This window comes from Augochlora pura, chromosome 10 (assembly GCF_028453695.1).
Source record: "Augochlora pura isolate Apur16 chromosome 10, APUR_v2.2.1, whole genome shotgun sequence".
Lineage (NCBI taxonomy): Eukaryota > Metazoa > Arthropoda > Insecta > Hymenoptera > Halictidae > Augochlora > Augochlora pura.
The window spans coordinates 7542242-7563001 of NC_135781.1; the positions used below are offsets into that span (position 1 = coordinate 7542242).

Genomic DNA, 20760 nt, shown 5'->3' on the forward strand with positions numbered 1-20760 from the left:
GATGATAATACGTTAATTGCTTGTTAAAGTCGCCGCCGGTTGTCTACGGAAGCTTTTTGCAACTGGTCCTTAGCGAATATGTAAACGAGATCCGTGATGTTTCGTGCTTACCGTCGTTGCCGCGCGACTGAAACTAGTTTCCGACGTTCTCTTGTAAATTATGACTCGCGTGACTAATCAACGAAGATAGAATCGATGAGTCGGCCGAAGAAGACGCGGTGTATACGGCAGAAGCTGCCGATGATATTTCGAAGCGACGCAAAACGCGCGGATCCGCTACCGCGACTCGCGCTCGATCGAAGATTGTTTGGCGCTCGCGCCGGATATTCGTTAGGCTCGTATTCCCCCCGAGTATTCCCCTTGCATGAGGTAGTATGTGTTTAGTAGAACGGGGGTGGCGGGTCGTCCCTCTGGCGGAACGAGTTCCCGATTAATCTGGATACTGTGCTCGCTTGCAGGAGCTGAAGGAGAGTTTCAATTACGGGCTGTTCTGCCCGCCCGTGAATGGAAAGGCCGGAAAATTCTTGGACGAGGAACGCCGACTCGGCGATTATCCCTTCAATGGACCCGTCGGATACTTGGAGGTAAGATACACGTTGCATTTCTTTAATGAGCCAGCCCTCCCCCTCCCCCCTCGAAGGGTTGCGCGGAGTCGCGAGCCACCGTGCGACCGGTCGTCGCAAATACACGACCTGTCGCACCGGTCCTGAACAGGCCTAATCAGTCGGCGATAAAAAGGTCCGATCGCGTAAAAGAACAGAATACGATCTATGGGAAATTTCGGATGGCCGGGAGTCGTCCCTTCATTCGTTTTGACTTTGATAAGCTTTCAGAATGATACGGTGATCATTCTTTTGTTCCAATATTCTTTCTGTTGGAAAACGTGAAGGGGCGACCACGGGGGTTTAAATGAAGGATGGTAGTTATCAGGAAAAGGGATGATGGTAGTGAGGGTTTAATGGATCTATGAAAAAGAATATAGAAAGGATTGCAAAGAAATTAGAGAAACTTCGAACCCTATAAAAGGAATTTGTAGTTTTTGATTCATCGTGAAATGATTAATTTCGTTTTTAACACAATTATATTTTATATTTTAACACTATTATAATTTATATATTATAAAAGTCATATTGTTATAAAAGTGATCTGACAGAAATAGCTGCCATGAAAAAAAATACTTGACTGACGCAAAGTTGATGACGCAAGTAAATTATCATAAAATCTATCAACTGCATAAAAGAAAAATAATTGCGTCTCATAATTTGCCATTATTCAGACGGTCCTAAAACTTTTTGAACGAAGTAATATTCTGCGAGATGTCAAACTCCTCCGAACATACGCCGATATAAAAATAGCAGAACCGGAGAGACAAAAACGAATAAGTATGTCTCCGTGGTAGAACTAACCCTTTCGCGAACATAAGCCTTAAGACCCATTCAACGTTAAATCCTCGGTGAAACAAATGTTCGAACGAAACCGTACGACGACTGAACGCGATCATATAACAAACCCGATACATGTTACGATGACCGTCGCAACAATATCCACGACGAAAGTTGTATAACTTGCTTTACGATGAATTGCCGAGGCCATTTTTCCACGGTTCTTCGACACCGGTCGCCGGGCGAGGCAATGACCACGCGGGAAACGGTGGTAGCGAGAAACTGGATATGTGACTTCTGTAACGAGAAAGAAGACAAAACGAGAACGTAATTCCATTTGTACACAAATTGAGCGAAGAGGTCGCGCGTCCGATAAAGAGGCCGACTGCCGGCTTCGATAACATTTCGTTCAATCCGCAAATCAATAAGGTGAAAGTACTTATTATAGGACGCTTCTCAGCAGGTGTAAAATTACCATCGATTTCATTGCAACTGGAACGTGTTATTATCAAACATTTGTACCACTCTTCGATAAGTTGATGTTGCTAGATAACTTAATATTTGAATATATAATTATAACCTTTATTTATTTAATACGTACTTATAATAGAGCATTCTGTGTTCCATAAATCGTGACAATGAAAAGATTGTGTTCTTACTTAGAAACATCCATATTCAAATAATTATTTTACAGCCAATTGTTACATAACTATATTTTTATATATATATTTATATCATTTGTTATTTCCACGTGAAATTGAACGTGGGCTGTATTTATTCACCCGCGCGTTAGCTTAAGTACTTTTACCTTAACAAAGGTATTACCAAAAAAGGTCGCCAATTTCGCGTCTCGAAAAGCAAAAACGAGAACCACGTGATCCGTAGGAAGTTCGAAATTTTCGCCGGGAGAGAGAGGGTCGCGCGGGAGGATCGCTAATGGGTTTAATTTGGATTTGCATCCCTGACCTCGCGACGGCCATTCTCGTCCGGAATAATTGCCGCGGGGATGCTGAATGCGCCGACGAAATGGGCTCGCCGCGGGGGAGGCCGAGGGTGCATTGACGCGGCCGGAAAAGGTTATTTCAGCGACAAGATTGCCCGACCCTATTGACGTCCGTTCCCCCGTCAAAGAAAACAAGAGAGAAAGCATCGGCAGAGAAGTCCGCTCGGCCACCAATTCCAAGAGACACTTGAATATCTGGGGTTCCTCTTCTCCCGGGTCAAGGAGGCATCCTGGATATTTTTTCCCGGCGTGCTATTTACTCCCGCGGCAATTTCGAAAACGCAAACGATCCACCGAGGGAAATTCGCCGGCAGTGGGGCCATTCACTCGCTATCGCAATCCCTTATATTGCAGCCCTGCGCAAAATCGTAGTCCGCTCAGTGTTCCCTTTTATTTATGAAAACGTGTGCTAAATAATATTTCTGAAAGCAAGTGCTTCTTTTGTAATTCTCTCTGCCGTTTAAACTCGAACAGAGTTCCAAGCTTCATAGAATTCCAAATGCAATTCCTTTTGTTTCTGCTTGTTTAAAAAGAATTTTATTATTTCCAAGCCCCATTTCTCGAATGATCAGAAACGTTAAGACAATTTAATTAAATAAGCCAGTATTATTCATAACAATTCGTAATTAATTCTTGAACTGATTGTTATAATCGGTATTCATTGCAGCTCTTATTGTGATATTATTACAGTATTACTACTGTCTTATAATTTTCATATTAGTTCACTTTTGTCTTCTTATTCACTGGTATAAGATTCCCTGCCACTCCGTTTAAATAATAAACGTTGACATTATAATTATTATTAATACAGATCTTATGCAGTCTGTATACTGCACGGTTAACTATTACGTCCACTAACCTCCTAGTAGACTAATAGTGCAAAGGGTCAACAGTTCGTCCGGAAGATCGACTAATCTGTTATTTGGTCATTTCTTTTTCCGGCGCATCAAAGGGCCGCCGTCAACAAATTGTTATGATTAAAAGTTTTGGAGGACGCGCGGTGAATTGGTTCGGGGACAGTGCCTGTCGCTTTTTCGACGAACTAATTATCATAAACGATCGATCATCCCGTGGTGAAGCATCCCGACGCTCGCGTTCCTCCGGGGCGGGGGCTTTACAATTTCGACAAAGGATGTTCGAGAGGGTCGAGATGTCGCTGAAAAACGATCGATCTCAGCGGTTGGGGCAAGGTCGATTCGGTTTTAAAAATGTAACGGAGAACAATGGGGAAGAAGTGGACGCGAGAACGTGCGCGGGTATTCAAACAGGATAACCAAATTAGTTGAACGCGACGTTCTGCTTTAGCGAGCTATCTAATGGTACGCCAGATTAAATCTAACTGTGGTGCAGCGCGGTTTTAATATGTTTGCAGTATCGACGATCGTCCGAGTCCGGCCGAGCTTAAAATAAAGCTTTCCGGAGATTTTATCTCGGATAAAATTGGATTTGAAAAAAACGTTATTTCATATTCTACCATTTGGTTTCAAACGATCTCCCAAAACTGTCGGTCGGGGATTAAGCATTTATCAGGTTGTTTAGTTTCGATTACTTTTCATACTTTCGTACATTTCTGTTTTCGATTACCATTGTCCAATTTTTTGACAACGTTTGCCTGCACTCGTTCATTTATTTATTCATTTGACTAAACATCAAGATCTAACGAATAGATTGCGGATTTTTCCGTGAAATAAACATTGTCTGCATTAATTGCAATATACTACGCTTTTTTTCTCTACTAATCGTTGCGATTATGCTTAAAATATACAATTTGCTGATGAATATAATGCGAACGAGGATTTAAGAAACGATACAGGGATCACCCATTATTTCTAGATTCTAATGTTTTCTCTATTAATCGTTGCGATTATGCTTAAAATATACAATTTGCTGATGAATATAATGCGAACAAGGATTTAAGAAACGATACAGGGATCACCCATTATTTCTAGATTCTAATTTTAAGATTAGAAAGGAAAAAATCGAGCTGGCATCGATGGAAAATCTGTGAACCAATTGTAGCGTAGCCACGTATACGACTCGGTGTTCTCATATTACAATTTGACATTGAATGCTATTAAAAGTTACAGAATCAGAGATATCATCGGGAAAGCCCGCGATCGCCGATCGAAAATCTGTTAACCGGTCGCGGCGTCGCCACGTATGCCAGGGACGTCGGATGACGGCTGTTGAAACGGCGATTCGCGAAAAACAAATAATCCCGGTGGTCGGATAACGAGATCTGGAACTTGCCCGCGGTTTTCTTGCGTAACCGGATCTAGTTCTCGTCCTGGTGCACGCGTTCACTTCACGCTCGTGTTCATCTTCGTCTCCGTCCCAGCGTTCGCGCGAGCGCGCGCGCGCGCGATCACCACGAGATTTCACTTCCAGGGCATGCGGAGGGTCGATCGCCTCGCCACCGACACCTTCGACTGCCTTTTATCGCCGTCGAGTGTCGTGCAGGCTCCCCCCCGTTCCTGCCTCGTTTCGATAATTTCCAACAAGAAGAAACGCCGCGAACGCACTTTCAGCGCTGCGAGTGCAGCCCAACAGACCCGATCCCATTTTATGAAAGCCGATTATCGCGCAACCGTTTTCCCTTTTCATGCTCGGCGTGCTCTATCCAGCCAATGTTTAATGGGAGACTTCGAGTTGTCAACCTGTTCGATTTTGCCATCCTGGAGAAATCCTGTTCCAAGTCGTTCACTTCCGACGCTCGATAGAGACGTCTATGTAGTCGGAATTTCTATCCTACGGCTGATCTTTGCTAGCTCATTGTCAGCTTATCCGCGATTACCCGCTCCGTACACCTATTTAATATAATGGTAATTTTCTAAAACGCGGACAACCAAGTCTTGCAGGAGAGATCAGATGCATCAATGAGATCTGAACTGTTAACAATTAGCTTCGCCACACGTGAGGAACACACTGGAAGATAACCTCGACTAGAATAAAATATAGAATTCACTCGGATTTATTTCAAAGACCGAAATACTGAAATTGATACCGTAATGATATGCGTTCCCGTTGCTAAAATAAAATGTAAAAGCTCTAATTAAAAATAACAGGAAAGAATGTCAATTGTTTCTTTTAAGAGAAGAGATATTGTTGCTTAAGTCACGCGCGGACAGTAAAGACGGTCGAATCTCGTCTAATAAACGTTTTAATAAAGTGGTTGAGGTGATAAGGATTCAACGCGTGCTTGTCGATATTCTGATTGGATCAGCGCAAATCGTTTCGCGAACGGTAGCTATCGGTCGAGGTTCTTTAAGAGAGGTTACAAGGCTTGGATGAAGCGGTTCGAGAATAAATTATCCTAAACGATACAGGCGGCGCGCATCGACGGCCAGGGGAGTGCAAATTAATAGTCGCGGCTAGATTTTTCGGGCAGTCAGGCGGCTGCTAAGCTAGCAGGTAGTCGAGGAGGAAGAAGAAGAAGAGGAGGAGGTGGAGGAGGAGGAGGACTGCTTCGTGAGTCAGCTCTCGTCTCTGAAAGTGAATCTCGCGTGACGAGATCGGCCGTGCTCCGCCGGCCAGCGATCGATGAGCCGGCGATGAAGATAAAAAATCGTTGGAAGAAATAAAAAGCAGCATGTTGCGGATACCGACGGCACCGAATACCGGTGATCTATGGCACCTGTCTAACCCCGACTATTCATTTCTATCCGGCCGGTTCGGCCAGCATTATAGCTCGCTACTTCGCCGATGAAAAAGTAAAACACGTCGTCCGGCATCCTTGGACGTTTGCACTTTATCTACATCCTTCTGACCGACGTTGAAATATCTCGCGAAACGGCCGCCCTGAAAATCCGGACTGGCCAAGGTCGTTGACCGATTCACCCGGTCATCCTGACCAGCCGAATCTCCTGTCGACGATGCAAATATTCGAGCCGACGACCCTCGGGAACATCATCTATAGCGATGACGATGCTTTGCTACACTTTTAGATACGTCCTCGGCAATATTTCAAAATACTTTTCAAGATTGCTCGACTATCGACAAACTTTTAATTCACCCCGCAGATTTTTCAATTAAAAGCCTTTGCTGATAATTATGCAAGAAATAGGAACGAAGTAAAAAGTAATTGTTTCTTCTGATTTAAGAATATTATTCAATTCTTTCCATGTCCTCACAATACATTATGTGCGGGATAGGTATTGATACAATGTTTTGTTTAATTTTCTTATATATTTGATGAAAGGAGAATTCCTAAAATCCCAAAAATCGTCATTATGTACCTGTTATTAAAATCTCCTTGCTAGTTTCGAACATATTAAAAAGGCCTACGATTGATGCTCGATACTATGACTCGCAGAAAATCAGTAAATAATCGTGGATCAGAAATGGCTGGGATCGATCGGCCGTCGAAATGTAAAATATCTGATCGTGTTTCGTAAGAAGGGGATGTCGCGCGGCGGCGTTCCCCGCATCTCCGTATCTCTAATTTGCATTACAACTCGGCCTCCCTTGATAATCATAATTGCTGCTAACGGTAGTCATTAGCCGTGCCGTAGCCGCGATATTGCCTATCCGTCAGTAATCTAATGCTATGAGCCACGACGCCTCCGATAATTACAAAGAAGCTGTAACCACCAGGAAGCGGCAGGGTGAATCCCCATTAAGCGGAGATAATTTTATACTTTATACACGGCGTGCACGACGGGCTCTCGTTACATGGGAAGGGGGGGCGCCGTCCGTGTATCGCCGCCTGGAGGTCGACCAAAAAGCGACAACAGCGAGAAACAAAGTAGAAATAGTTTTCGGTTCAGGCGCCGGCAGTAATTAACGCGGTGGCGATCCAGTCCGGGCAACTTCGAATCTCTTTGCCAGTTGTTTGCCCTGCGAGCAAACTTCCCGCACCCTTTCGTCGAAGCAATTGCAGAACTAATTACGAAATTATTTGGCTTGAACATTTATCAAACAGCGGAACTTTCAAAGTGGTGAGGGCATTCGTTTCGAATTTCATTTAACATTAAGCCGACCGTGCCGGTCAAACTGACCCGTCTCAAATGTTTTCTTCGAAAATTCTTCTCATTACAAAGACTCTCTCGCAGGTAATAATTGTATAATATAATATAATATTTGCACTCGTTATAATAGTAGCGGCAAATAGTCTTTTAGATAGCTAGATAGCTTCAGTGTTAAACAAAAGCACTGCAAAGTACCAATTTTAGAGTTCGCTGTAACATTATGTCATTCAACCGTATTTCCATAGTGTCACTTTACAACCTATTTGGGACGGTAACGGGACACTAGAATTGTTCTTACATACCATGTAATCGTGGCATTATTCATGCATATAATCTGCGAGATAAGCAACTATTAATGCAAATGTCTTTGATCGGCTGCGGCCCGATAAGATCGCCGAGGGATCGCGAAATAATTCGAACCTTTTCAGAAGAGTTCTAAGAAGCCATTGATCCTCCTATCTGGCTTTTCAGAGCGCCCCGAGCAACGCGGCTCGGTTGCTCTCGAGTTTCTCAACATTACACGTGCTTTCCTCAACTTTGCAGCTCAAGTACAAGAGACGGGTCTACAAGATGCTGCACCTGGATGAGAAACAGCTGAAGGCGATGCACACCAGAACGAACTTGAGGAGGTTACTGGAGTACGTGGCCAACAGCCAGGTCGAGAAGATCGCGAAGATGTGCAGCAAGGGTCTCGATCCTAACTTCCACTGTCAGGAAACCGGAGGTAATATTTTTGTATCGCTATAGCTAACGGTCGACGATCGAATTTCTGCCATTTAGAGAAAAATTTACAAAATGTCATCCGCGAATTTTTAAGTGAAATAGAAACACTCTGCATATGTTATAAAATATTAAAGTCTAGAAGAAATAACTTGAGAATATTGTATCGGTAACTTTGTATTATTTTAATGATTTTTTAACAATTAAGTTTTGTCACGAAACGACCGCTGCTTTTGCAGAGACTCCGTTGACGTTGGCGACGACCCTGAAGAAACCGTCGAAAGTGATCATAGCGTTGGTGAACGGCGGCGCGTTGCTGGATTATCGAACGAAAGACGGGTTGACAGCGATGCATCGTGCAGTGGAGAGGAACAGTTTGGAGGCGGTGAAGACACTTTTGGAACTCGGGGCCAGCCCGAATTACAAGGACACTAAGGGCCTAACGCCTCTCTACTACAGCGTGATCTACAAGACCGATCCGATGCTATGCGAGACGCTGCTGCACGATCATGCAACGATCGGCGCCCAGGACTTGCAAGGCTGGCAGGAAGTGCATCAGGTTTCAGAGCAGTTTTCCCCATCCTTAAGAATCGATCTTCGTCCTGTTTGGCGGCTGTTATGTATCGCGTATCGGCCAATTAAACAGCCTCCCTGGTTTGACGCTCCAATTATAATTCAATCTTCTGGAATTTTTCATTGGAAATCCACCGAGCTATTTCATTTCGAGTCCGTATCCATGATAAATGCCTTCCGAGGAGTCTATTCGAGATTTATTATATGATTAGCGCATTATCTGCGGGAGAGGTATTAATGATTTTTTAAAAATATTTACGTGCGAGTAGAAGCTCGATCTGTGAAAAAATATTAGGTTGTATTGAATCATTTCTTCCAGAATTACAGACGTAATTACAATGTATTATAGAAAAAAATGTCAATTTTTGGCGATCGTTTCAAAATTTTTCGAAAGAAATCTATGAAATATTTTAAATCCGAATTTGATAACTATACCGATAATTTTCCCTAAAATTACAGTAAGAGTTATTACAACGTTTTGAAACGAAAAGTCAATTGCTAGGAATTATTCAAGAATTTTTGAAAAGAAATCGTATCACTATCTTAATTTTTAAATCAACGTGCTCCGTAAGAAAATGTTTCAAACCGCCATAACCATTTTCTTCAGAGTTTGAGAAACTAAAGTTCGGTTATCGGATATCTCACTTTCAGTCTTCCAATAAACGTAGAAACTTCTCCGAGTTCTACTTTCCATTATCATCAAACTTCCGTATTTGTTGTCATAATCTCGGGATATCTTCCGAAGAAGCGATTTCGAAAACCCGTCAAACTGGGGGGAGCCCTTAATTGCAAAACGATGAAGAAACGTGACTGCGGTTCGACGCCGCAGTTGAGAAATTGCCGATCCGAATGTCCGGCGATGGCCGTCGTGGTCTTGTCTCGGATCTCGAATCGTCGGCCGTGGGGCCCCGAGATACCCGCGGAACCAGTTAACTGTGTTATTACAGCCGCCGAGATCAATTAATTCGCGCGTAGACGTATAGATAATATGTATGTTAACGTTTCGCCGAGCAACCGAGTTACGCCAGAGACCGGACGCTGGATACCGTGTAGCGCGGTTGCCCGCCGATTTTTGCACGTTGTTGCGATAAGGGTCCGCTCTTAGGAAGCTTTAAGGGATAGCACAGCGTTCCAGGAGCAAAGGCCGTTCATCGGGTAAATTCCCCTCGATGTAATCTCGCCGCGCACCTGTGTGCAGCCTCGATAAGACGCGGCGACGGTTTAACCGGAATTGCGATTTCATGCGTTGCTCGACCGATGAATCGAATCCGCGGCTTCGATAAAACCATTCCGCGGAAGAAAATTGATTCTTGGAAATTCTTGAAATCCTGTTGAAACTGACAGGCCAATCGGGAAAGCCGTGCCGGACGGCTGCCAGGGGGAACTTCGCCATAATTAATCCTGCTCGTCTCTCTCGCCGTTGGCGATATTGGCTTTCAAATTAATGAACAACCGGCCCAGGGACTCGGGAACATTCGAGACGATTAATTTCTTTGTTGCCGCGTCTCGGCGCCGTTTTGAAATTTTTCGAAACTTTCCCATCCGACCCTCGCGCACCGGAATAGATATCGAGCTCGGTGCGCCCCTTTTATCACACCGAAATTTATAAATAAATTGTGATTCATACGGCGGAGGAAGGACATTCTGAACGGAACGGTCGGACCCTAATCGCAACGCCGCTCGCTCTCACCTCCGGGTCGTTTTATGAGGGGCGCTTCACGCGCAGCTACGGTTTTCACAAAGCGAGAGACGCGCGCGCGTTCCCCACGAGACCTTTGACTTAATAATAAAACCGGCGGCTAGCCAAGAAGCTTGGCGATCGATGGATCAAGGACCCTGATCCCTAGAAATCTCTATCCGCGGCGTTTGTTTACGGGAAACGCGGGTTCGCCTTGTCGTCGCGCCGAGAGCAAGGTTGTAAGGTGGGAAAGCGCTCGGTTTAATTATAATCGGTCCTGCCCTTCGATAATCGATAACGTGAGCCGCGTTGGCGTTCGCAGGCCTGCCGCAACAACCTGGTCCAGCACCTGGATCATTTGCTATTCTACGGTGCCGACATGAACGCGCGTAACGCGTCCGGGAACACGCCGCTGCACGTTTGCGCAGTGAACAACACGGACGCGTCCTGCATCCGACAGTTGCTGTTTCGGGGAGCGCAAAAGGATAGTCTGAATTACGCGAACCAGACGCCTTACCAAGTGGCAGTGATCGCCGGGAACATGGAGCTCGCCGAGGTCATCAAGAACTATCAGCCGGAGGAAGTCGGTGAGTGCTCGCGCGCGCGCGCGTGAGAGGGAGAGAGAGAGAGAATGAGTGAATTAGGCGCGGGTTGAGCCAGCTAGCCGAGCTAGGCGAAAAAGAGGAAGGGTACGGAGGAGCGCTCATACCGGTATCGCGACCAAAGTGATCGAGCTTACCAACGAGAAGTTGAGATCGAGCCTCCTCGATCTCTCGGAACCGTTCGATCGGTCAGCCGAAACGCTTTCAACCCCCTCGATTCGACAACCTATCGGTTCACTTTGCTTTCGGATGCTCTACGCGCTCGCCATCATCCGTTTCTCATCATCTATTGTAGCCCGTTTAACGTTAAACCTATCGAGTACTAAAAGCGACTGGCGCGTATAGCTTCGTCACGGCGACGAGACTATTCATCGGTCTTATCATAATGTATGCTCGCATTAACTCTAAATCTACAATAACGATCAAACTGAGAAGAAGAGTTTCTTCCTTAAGAAACGATTTAATAAATTTCATTTGGCCGAGATTACATTATGAAAGAAACGATGAAAAATCTATGTGGCCTCAATCTTTTCATTTTAGTGATACAATAGGCGTCAGCCGCTTTTAGTCTTTCGGTAGGATTAATGTTAAAATATAGACTTAATTGTTTCGTACGAAAAAGTCTTTGTGTTTTCGACACCTTTGAGCTAAGAAATGTGGAAACAGTCATTTTAACCGGCTCGATAGATTTGATATTAAACTAAATAGGTGCGATAGCTATTTGCAATTTCTCTCCTAGGCGAAAATTATAATAGCCTTAAAATGTATCCGTTTTCTAAAATCGTGTCCTCGGCAAACGTCCAGAATTTGTTTCGTACAGTTCGGCAGACGACTGAACGACCCTTTATCGTTCCAAAACAGCAAGATCCAAATTACTTCTAATTTTATCGGCGATAAGGATCGGAGACGGATGGCGACCGCGTGGAAAGAGCAAAATGAGCTAAAATCATGGTCAATTGGAGCGATCGGGATCACGGTTTCACGGTGAAGATTAGGCGACCGAAACGGATCTCAGCCGCGAGTCGGTTCTATCGATCACAATGCCGCTTATCAGATAAAGCTTGGATTACGATCGATCGTTTGGGGATCTTTCGCTGCATGATTAGCCCAGCATGAGCATGCCTGTAGCGAGCTTCGTCTTTCGACTCCTCCCGCAATCAAGACACCGAGACGCTTTTGTAATCACGCTTTTTTGATCTCCGTAGCAGTAGAGTAATTTTGGAACCCGGTCTGTTGGTTTATTTTGGTGTACATAATTGTATCATGATCGTTCGTAAACTGGTAACTTTTGTGCGTGTGGTATTTCTGTGTCCCGTGCTGTATGAACTATATAAGTAATGTGAATTGTAATCAGTCCGGTGGGTTTCTCCTTTTTGGTGGTGATGGTCTTGTGAGAACGTCGAGCAGCATCTTTTGTAACGATCCACGCGGAGTAACGGCCGAGAGAAGTTTGACCGACTGCTTTTCATTTTGAGTAACCGATGATAACACGTATCTATTTGGATCGTCGCCGAGCGACCTCGAGGCTGTCCGTTGACGTCTTGATGATCTTACGAAATCTTTCGCGCCTCCGGCGGCCCGATCGCGATCCGATCAGTAATCGAATCGTCGTTGGACAGGCCTCGATGTCGCTCGAGAATGACGATTAGTAATGTTTGGTAGTTTCGATATATTGGCTCGTCCCATAAGCGAGGCTCCTCGGGCTTTTGGTTCTTCTATGGTCGACGAGTGATGCCGCTTATGCGATCAGCTAATAGTTTGTGAGTATACGTGTGCCGTCCTGGGTCAATGGAACCAGGTTCCAGCGGCTCGTCGCACCGTGTGGAATGATCACCTGAAAGCCTGGTCGAAAAAGCTCGGTAATTTAAAGCGTTTTTCCTACTCTATGTTCAACGAAAATTGAGATTTCACGACACGCACGCTCGTGCACGCGTCTCTGGTATCGCCGCAGCAATTAACCCTCGAATCAATGCATTAATGAAGATCGTCATTCTAACAGAACATTTTCTATAATCAATAACCTTTGTATAATTGTCGATTATTTACACAGATCATTTCGCTTATCTTCACTGAACGTTTTGTCAATTGTCTCGCGCGCACTGACGCTTAGCTCGCGATCGAGTTGCAGACTGCAAATTTTGGCCAGGCAGCGGGAATGTTTTGGGCACGGTGCGTCGACGGCAGGTGTTTGGCGACATCACTGGTGCACATGCTATGTCTAAACGGGAATACGAAAACCGTCGAGGCACATTGTATCGTACAAAACGGATACAAGCAACCGTGACGTATGCGTGATTTAAAAAGATAACACTTTCCGCGCGTGCTTCTCACCGCTTTCTTGTACAGTGACCGACGAGACGCGTCCCGATCCGTCGTTGTTCTATCGACCCGTGAACCGAAACGATCGCGCACACGAAAGCCGCGGCACCGTGTAACGTTCGTGCGCGCGTGGTTTGCGTGCGACTGCGTGCGTCCGCGCGTGAATGGATGCGTACGTCCGACGTGTAATGCGAGTCTCTGTTTCTCTTCGCATCCGTGAAACGCCGCGCCAGGAACCAACCGATTCTCTGTCGATCGAGCAAACACGGAGTGGTGCATCTGTCACTATAGACAGAGTGGTCTATAGTGTAGTCCATAGAGTGGTCCATGTTTCTTGAACTTCGGCCGCTGGCTACCAAGCTTCGGTCTTCAGAGGTACAGGATTTTACAAATTTTTAGTTCGCAAAGTTCCGGAAAAATGATTTCAAAAGAGTCGAGTTACCGTTTGATATTTTTGGTATTTTCAGATCAGAAGCTTCTACTAAAATGTAAGGTATTCTGTTTCATACCGGTGTTTTCAATCGTACCTTGAAAACCTTTATGGAAACCGAAATAGAAACGTGCCGGTGACGGCGTCGTAGCAGCGTATGAAAATACTGTTATATTTTCCAATTTCGTTAGAATCTCCAATGTGTTTTTAAGCGCGGATCTCTAGAGCCAGAGTTATTTCACTATTAATATTATCTTAACAAACACCGAAACTGATATCCGGTACCGCAATTGCTACGTTAGCGAAGTCGGGTAATTCATAGCGAATTTTTGATAATGTACATATGTCTGTACTATACGAGTCCGAAAAAATACGAAATTGTAGTCTGCAATAGTTAACGTATCTCATATGTACAATGCTCGTTGTACTTTAATAGCGAAACAAATTATCCCTTTTCCGACTGCATTTGCGCGGTATTAATTATACTAAAATATATATTATCTGTACAATTAAATTTCATTAGAATTTTGAGAATGTTACTGAAATCTATCTATACTGAAACATATATTATCTGTACAATTAAATTTCATTAGAGTTTTGAGAATGTTACTGAAATCTATTTATACTAAATCATATATTATCTGTACAATTAAAATTAATTAGGGTTTTGAAAATGTTACTGAAATCTATCTATGAAAACTAAATAGATACCGGAACTTATCTCGGTTTCCGTATTTATACACTTCACTGTCATATTGATTTCGGTACATCTGTATTAGAGCAATATCGGTATTTAAACTCTTACCGGTGTCAATTTATTAGTTCGGGCACAAGTTTGAAGTAAATATAGAAATGAAGATTTCCTTTCACAAGATTCGAAACTGGTTGGAAAATATAGAGGATGGAGGATCTATAATTGAGATACGTCTGGAAATACCTCGACGGTCGGGGTTCGAGCAGAAACATTTTCGGTCGGAGAACAATCGAGAATAAAATTTAATCAAGTTTGAAAGCTTTCGCAACCGCCGGGACATTTTTTCGAAAGGAAATATCACGAAAATCCGTTCGCGAATGCTATCACGGTGAGTGGACCACTCGAAAACGACCGGTAACGCTCTCTGTGTTTGTTCCATGGACGGTCTACTCGAGGCGAGGCACACACTACTGTGTCTCGAGTCTGAAAATCAGAGAATGTAGCCCCACCTCGAACGGGATCGATGTACCAAGATTGGTAACCCGGTTAACCCGCAACCCTGCGAGTTATCACAATTTTTCATCTCTCGGAGATGCATCGATCTCCAGCCGAGATCCTAAAAGTCAAGTGGACAAAGTACTTTTTTCCACGCACGCGTCAGTCTATTGCTACCCAAGAAATTGCTACTTTGGACGAGGATAGGTCTAAGAGTGGCCCAGGCGTTTGATCGGTTCACATCGACTCTTAACAGAGCACCGTTCTGGGTCAAGATAGATCCAGGTTCGCGACCCAAGGGTTAACCGGGCGTTTGATCGGTTAGAGATTGAGAGAGAGGGAGAGATAGAGAGAGAATGAGAGATAGGATTCGCTGGGTGAGATTGGGGGCCCAGGTTGGATCGGACGAGACAAGTCGGTCCTCGGAGGACGCCTACTTGTAAGGCTAAGTAATCCTTTCTTTACTTAACCTTGCAACCCTCGATTTTCCAGTACCGTTTAAAGGGCCGCCACGCTACAACCCGAAACGACGGTCGGTGGCGTTTGCCGGCACCTCGACGATGACGACGAGCTGCTCGGCCAGTAACTTGGGCACGCTGACCAGGATACCGTCCGCGGAGCAACAGCACGGCTCCTCGTTGGTCGGAGTCGGCGGGGTCGGGTCTGCCGGCGGCAGCCTGACCAGAACGATATCGGTGGAGCAGTACACGACGACCGGCGTCAGCGCGGTCACGAGAGTACCGACCGCGGAGCAATACGCGGCTGGCACCTTGACCAGAGTACCGTCCACGGAACAACAGTATCCATCCACCGGCGCCCTGAACAGAGTACCGTCCGGCGAGCAATACGCGAGCCCGAGCCCGATCCCGCTACCGATCGCGACCGCGACCGGCACCCTCGCCAGGATATCCTCCTCGTCCTCGTCTTCATCCTCCTCGTCCTCGTCCTCGTCGTCCTCGTCGGCCGGAGACCAATACTCCGCGGCGACCGGCACGCTCACCAGAGTACCGTCCACCGAGCAATACCCGACGACCGGTACGCTAACCAGAGTGCCGTCCACCGAGCAGTACCCGAGCAGGACCACACTGTCCTGCTCCGGCGAGCAGTACGCCGGCACGACCGGTATCGCGAGGTCCGCGAAGGACTCGCACTTAGCCGCCATCGGCCGAGTACCGTCCATCGAAGCGACCCGAACAGAGCTACAGAGAATACCGTCCTCCGAGCAGCACGTACCCGCCAGATCGGCCGACCAGAACGGCCATCGGATCCCGTCGGACTACCAGAGCCCAAATTCCATGAGGGACCCGAACGCGAGGTAAGCATAAACTGTCTTTGCGACACACCCTGTTGTCTCTAACGACACTCGGCTCTGCGGCCCTGTCGATCGCGACGGCGATCAAATACCCCAAGTACCGATCAATCTCGCCGGTCTCACCCGCTCGAAGCACGCACCGTGTTCGCTCGTCTACTTGCCACCGTCTCTCCTAAACGATGAGTAGGAAGACATCCGGCAGAGAAGGAACAAGGACAGAGTTTTCGTCTTTCTAATACTTTTCGAAAAGAGACTATAGGCGGACTAGGTCCAGAGTACTCATCGTTTACGAGAAATGCGTTGGCTGATAGCTGCGGACACCCTGTGTAGCGGCTCCTTTGTCGCGCGCTGTTTGATCCATCTTGCCGAGGATTCCGGGTGAAAGTCGCACCCTCTTCGAACGAGTCTCTCCGTGTTCGTCTCGTGTACCGGCTAGGCCCATCGGAGGCACCAAGACGCAACCGAAACTGGATTCGCAGAAAAACACAGATTGGAGAGCCATTAATTTAGATATCTGATAGGGATGCTGGATAGGTTTGCCTACGAGGCCATTGAAAATGTCCGCCTCCCGAGAGTTAAGATCAATCGAACGACGATTGTACCACGAGCATACTTGAAGACGACGTTACAGCGAAGTAGCAGATAATATTTCCTCTCACATCGTAATTGGTTCTTCGCTTCGCTGTACCATCTGTGCTAAGTATGCTCGTCCCATGGCTGCGTCCTCGGTTCTCCGTTGGGTCTGTCGCGATCCGAGCGAAGATCAGGAAGACATTTCGCTCGAAAGGGCGCGTCGGGCTGTCGGCCGGCATCCTCGTCGACCAGATCGCGGAAAATTCGTCTTCCGTGAAACGTGTTTGGGACCGAACCGGTCGCGTTGAAGCAAAGACAATTTACGCTGATCTCGTGAGATTTGTCGAGCAACCTGGTCGAACACACGCGGTTCGACGATCTATACGCGTTCCGCTCCCATTTCAAGATTACCAGCCGCCACCGCCGCGGAGAACTATCAGAACATAAGAATGGAGGGGCTGACGAGGCTGCAAGAACACCGGCTCGAGCTGCAACAGCGTCTCGACATGCACAGAACGATGGAGATGCCGCCGTCGCCGTCGCCGAGCAGCAGAAGTCTAGCTCCTTTCAGCTCGGCTAGCTCGAGCCTGTCCGAAGGCAGCAATCAACCGTCCGGCGAAGATTCCGCCAGCATCGTCACAGGTATAGAAAACAGGTTTATTTTCCACAAATTTGCCTCTCTCCTCCGGCAGGAGAGAGAACGAACGAAAGAAAAAATCGAGAGAGAGAGAGAGAGAGGGAGAGAGAAGAGACGCTGAAGAGAGCAACGCTCCACTGAAGATCCTCGGGATCTCCTCGCGCGTTTCGTAATCGCGGAGGACGAAATCGACGGATAATGAGAGAGAGGGAGAGAGAGAGAGCAAGAGAGAGAGAGAGAGAGTATTTGCGTGTTTGGCATGAGACTCGTACGTCGAAACCATCACCATCAGAAACGATACGCGGAGAAGCCAGGCCAATCCTTTGCGCGAACTTCCGCGGCCTCGTACCGATACGCTGTCATATCTGTAGCAGTCTTAGCGGATGCAACATCAGCAACCTAGAACCAGTTCATCCAGCCGAATCTCGGAGACGGCGGGCTCCTCTTCCATGTTTTCCGTTGCTTCGTTAGCGTTAGGGTAGTCTTTTGCCCCGTTGGGAATCTAGCGTTGCATGACGTTCATCGCTCTAAGACGATACAAAGTCCGCAATCCTCGCAACAACGCGTACCGCCGCGACGGCGAGATACACCTGTCTCAGGCCTGCGTTCCGTGAATTTCTAGACAAGAGTCTCGGCGACACAGCCTCCGACGTGATCAGCGACAGTTCCGGCGTTGGTACCTCGCAGTCCGACACGACCAACTCGCTCTCGATCCCCGGGACCACCGTCGTTTGCGTCGAGAGTTACAACAGCGGGATCCTGGGCCACCTGAGCATCAATCAAGGGGACATCCTCGAAGGTACTGCTCCGAACGATCGATCCCGTCCGACGCTACGCTCTGCTCCGCTTCTACCGTCCCTGACAGAAAGTGTTCGATCTCTTAGTTCCCACGTTACGTTAACACGTTGCTCGGGAAAATATTAGCTATCGAGGCGGATAACGTGTTGACCGGATAAAACAGCTGTTCGTTTCGGTAGGTATTAGAAACGTCGAAGCGCAACAATTTACAGACGACGAGCGAAGTGGTATTCTGTAATTAACACAAGACGGAGCTCTTAACAATCCGAGACAGGGATCCTAACGACGAAGGGAGTATACGAAACACTGTACCGTCCACTGGAATGTAAAGATGTAAAAACGTTGTAAAAGTTTTCGGAAAAGCTTCCACGAAAGGTGGCCGCTTTTCCCCCCTCATTGTTCTGTAAATGTTACGAGTAAGTGTTCGTCCATTCATCTCATAGAGTTTATGTGAGCACTACGATCTCATTCTACATCCTTCGCTACGTGTTTGTCCAAAAAAAAAACAAAACGCACAGGCTCCGATTCGATCAGAAACTTTCCTGCCAGGGTCGGTGTTGAGTTCAAGCGCAGCGCCCCTCGGTTCGCCTCGCGTTTCTGTTTTCCGTAGGCACATTCCCGGGTGTTGAACGCTCCGCGATTGGCGACGGTGTCATTTCTCTTTCTTGGTTTTGAACAGTGACCGGCGCCACCGACTGCGGCCTGCTCGAGGGTGTCCTTCGGGGACAGGGGACGGGCCTGTTCCCGGCGCACTGCGTGCAGGAAGTCAGGCTGCGACACACCAACATCCCGTTGGGACCGCAGCCAGCCAGCCAAGGACGGAACAGGGTGCTGGGCCGCAGGGAATCGCAGCATAAGTATTTCGCGACCGCTCCCAGGTTGAAGAAACCGTGAGTAACATTTGTCTAGAAATCATAGATAACGTTCGATTGGTCTAAAATGTTTGCCGAAGAGTCGAATCGAAAAGATGCGGGGCGAGTCACCTGACGTTTGCACCAAAATGTCTTCCTTGCTTTTATGTCTTGAGAATAAAATTAAACGCTTTGATGGAGCTCAGATGATACTGTAGAAATATTTGTTTTTATGTTATATTTTTTAGAAATGTTAATTCGTTCCCTATAATTATTCGTGGCGAACAGAGGAAACTTATAAGATTTAAAATATGAAAGTAGAAGAGGTTTAATTATAATTTATTTAGATTGAGATTTATAGTAAATATACTATAATCCTCTAACGTCATCGTATGTTTAAACCTTATACGTTTTTTCTGTTCGTAACCTCGAATGACCTTTAGTAACTATATTCACTGAATTCCTAATAAAAGAGGATTATAATTGGATGCGTTTAAAAAGGGATAGTTCCGTGTAACACAACGAAGGTGTAACCTAGATATAAACAAGTCTTCGCAAACAGCACTTTTTAAAATTCCTGAGAATATATTCTTCAAAAATTAAACTATTTAACGAAAACTTAAATAATGGTAAACGTGGATAGAATATCCTTTTATTAAGTATATGTTCGAATTGTATACTTGTTACTTCTGAGATAATATGCGCGTTCCCGATGTAATCAATTTTAAGGACGCTTGCAAAGAGATAATAAAATAAGATAAAAATCAATTTATTTGAACCATTCAACATTAAGGCATCTAACATATCTTTAATACCAAGAAAGATAGTGAAGATAGAACCGTTAGGTGCCTCACCCTGTACGCAAACTCGGCTGTAACCCCCGTCGATTTCGTATTTGTTTTACGGCTTCAAGTTCGCCGTCGGGGAATCGTTACTCGATACGGCCGTGACAGTCGTAACCGTAGAAATTTCAACCTAATCGAGCGACTGCTAATTTCCTGGAGCATCGTTGCCCCCGAGTGGTAACGGAAAGGAGATGCGCGGCCGTTCGTGCGCCGCGGCGGTGTAACACCGTTATTCAATTTAACGACGTGATTCCAGAGTGACGTCGGAGCCTCGCACCGTGGTATTGCACCGTTCGAGAAAAGGATTCGGATTTGTGCTGCGAGGTGCCAAGGCGACCTCGCCTCTGATGGAGCTGACGCCGTCGGCTAGGTACCCCGCCTTACAGTACCTGGACGACGTCGATCAAGGGGGTGTGGCCGATCTGGCTGGTCTCCGGAAAGGAGACTTCCTCATTCAGGTACGCGCGTTCGATCGTTTTCTTGCGATTTCGTAACAGACAGGATCAACAATTTTTCATTCCTGTCGCAGATCAACGGCGAGGACGTGACAACGGCTTCCCACGAGCACGTGGTCGATCTGATCCGCAAGTCCGGCGAGCTGGTCAGGATGACCGTGGTCTCGCCGGTGATCAGCCTACCGAATTCGCAATCGGCAGCCATTTTGCCAACTAGTCAACCCATTCAAAGACAGTACGCGACTCTGCCGCGTAAGGGTAACAACAACGTGGTGATCGGCGGCACCCTTGGCAGATCACCCGCGCCCATGCCACCCCGAAGAGATCCGAAGACGACCCTGAGCGTTGGACGGGCGCGAGCTAGATCGATGGTCGCAGGTTTAGGTACGAAACGTACTTCTCTAGGTTTAAAACGTTGACGTTGTT

The 20760-nt window shown here is 46.4% G+C and overlaps 1 protein-coding gene across 7 annotated transcripts in view; it reads left to right on the top strand.

Moving 5' to 3' along the window:
* The window catches only part of Prosap (SH3 and multiple ankyrin repeat domains prosap), a 265310-nt gene that overhangs the window by 236940 nt on the left and 7610 nt on the right, over positions 1–20760 (top strand). For 4 of the 7 annotated variants that reach the window (XM_078191925.1, XM_078191928.1, XM_078191927.1 and 1 more), the window contains 10 exons: positions 459–584; positions 7896–8076; positions 8312–8631; positions 10646–10910; positions 15356–16178; positions 17155–17390; positions 18008–18184; positions 18863–19073; positions 20136–20337; positions 20409–20718. In XM_078191925.1, the coding sequence (XP_078048051.1) occupies positions 459–584; positions 7896–8076; positions 8312–8631; positions 10646–10910; positions 15356–16178; positions 17155–17390; positions 18008–18184; positions 18863–19073; positions 20136–20337; positions 20409–20718 (2851 nt within the window). The remainder of the gene's footprint in view (positions 1–458; positions 585–7895; positions 8077–8311; positions 8632–10645; positions 10911–15355; positions 16179–17154; positions 17391–18007; positions 18185–18862; positions 19074–20135; positions 20338–20408; positions 20719–20760) is intronic. The other 3 variants (XM_078191929.1, XM_078191930.1, XM_078191932.1) reach the window with 2 other exon arrangements.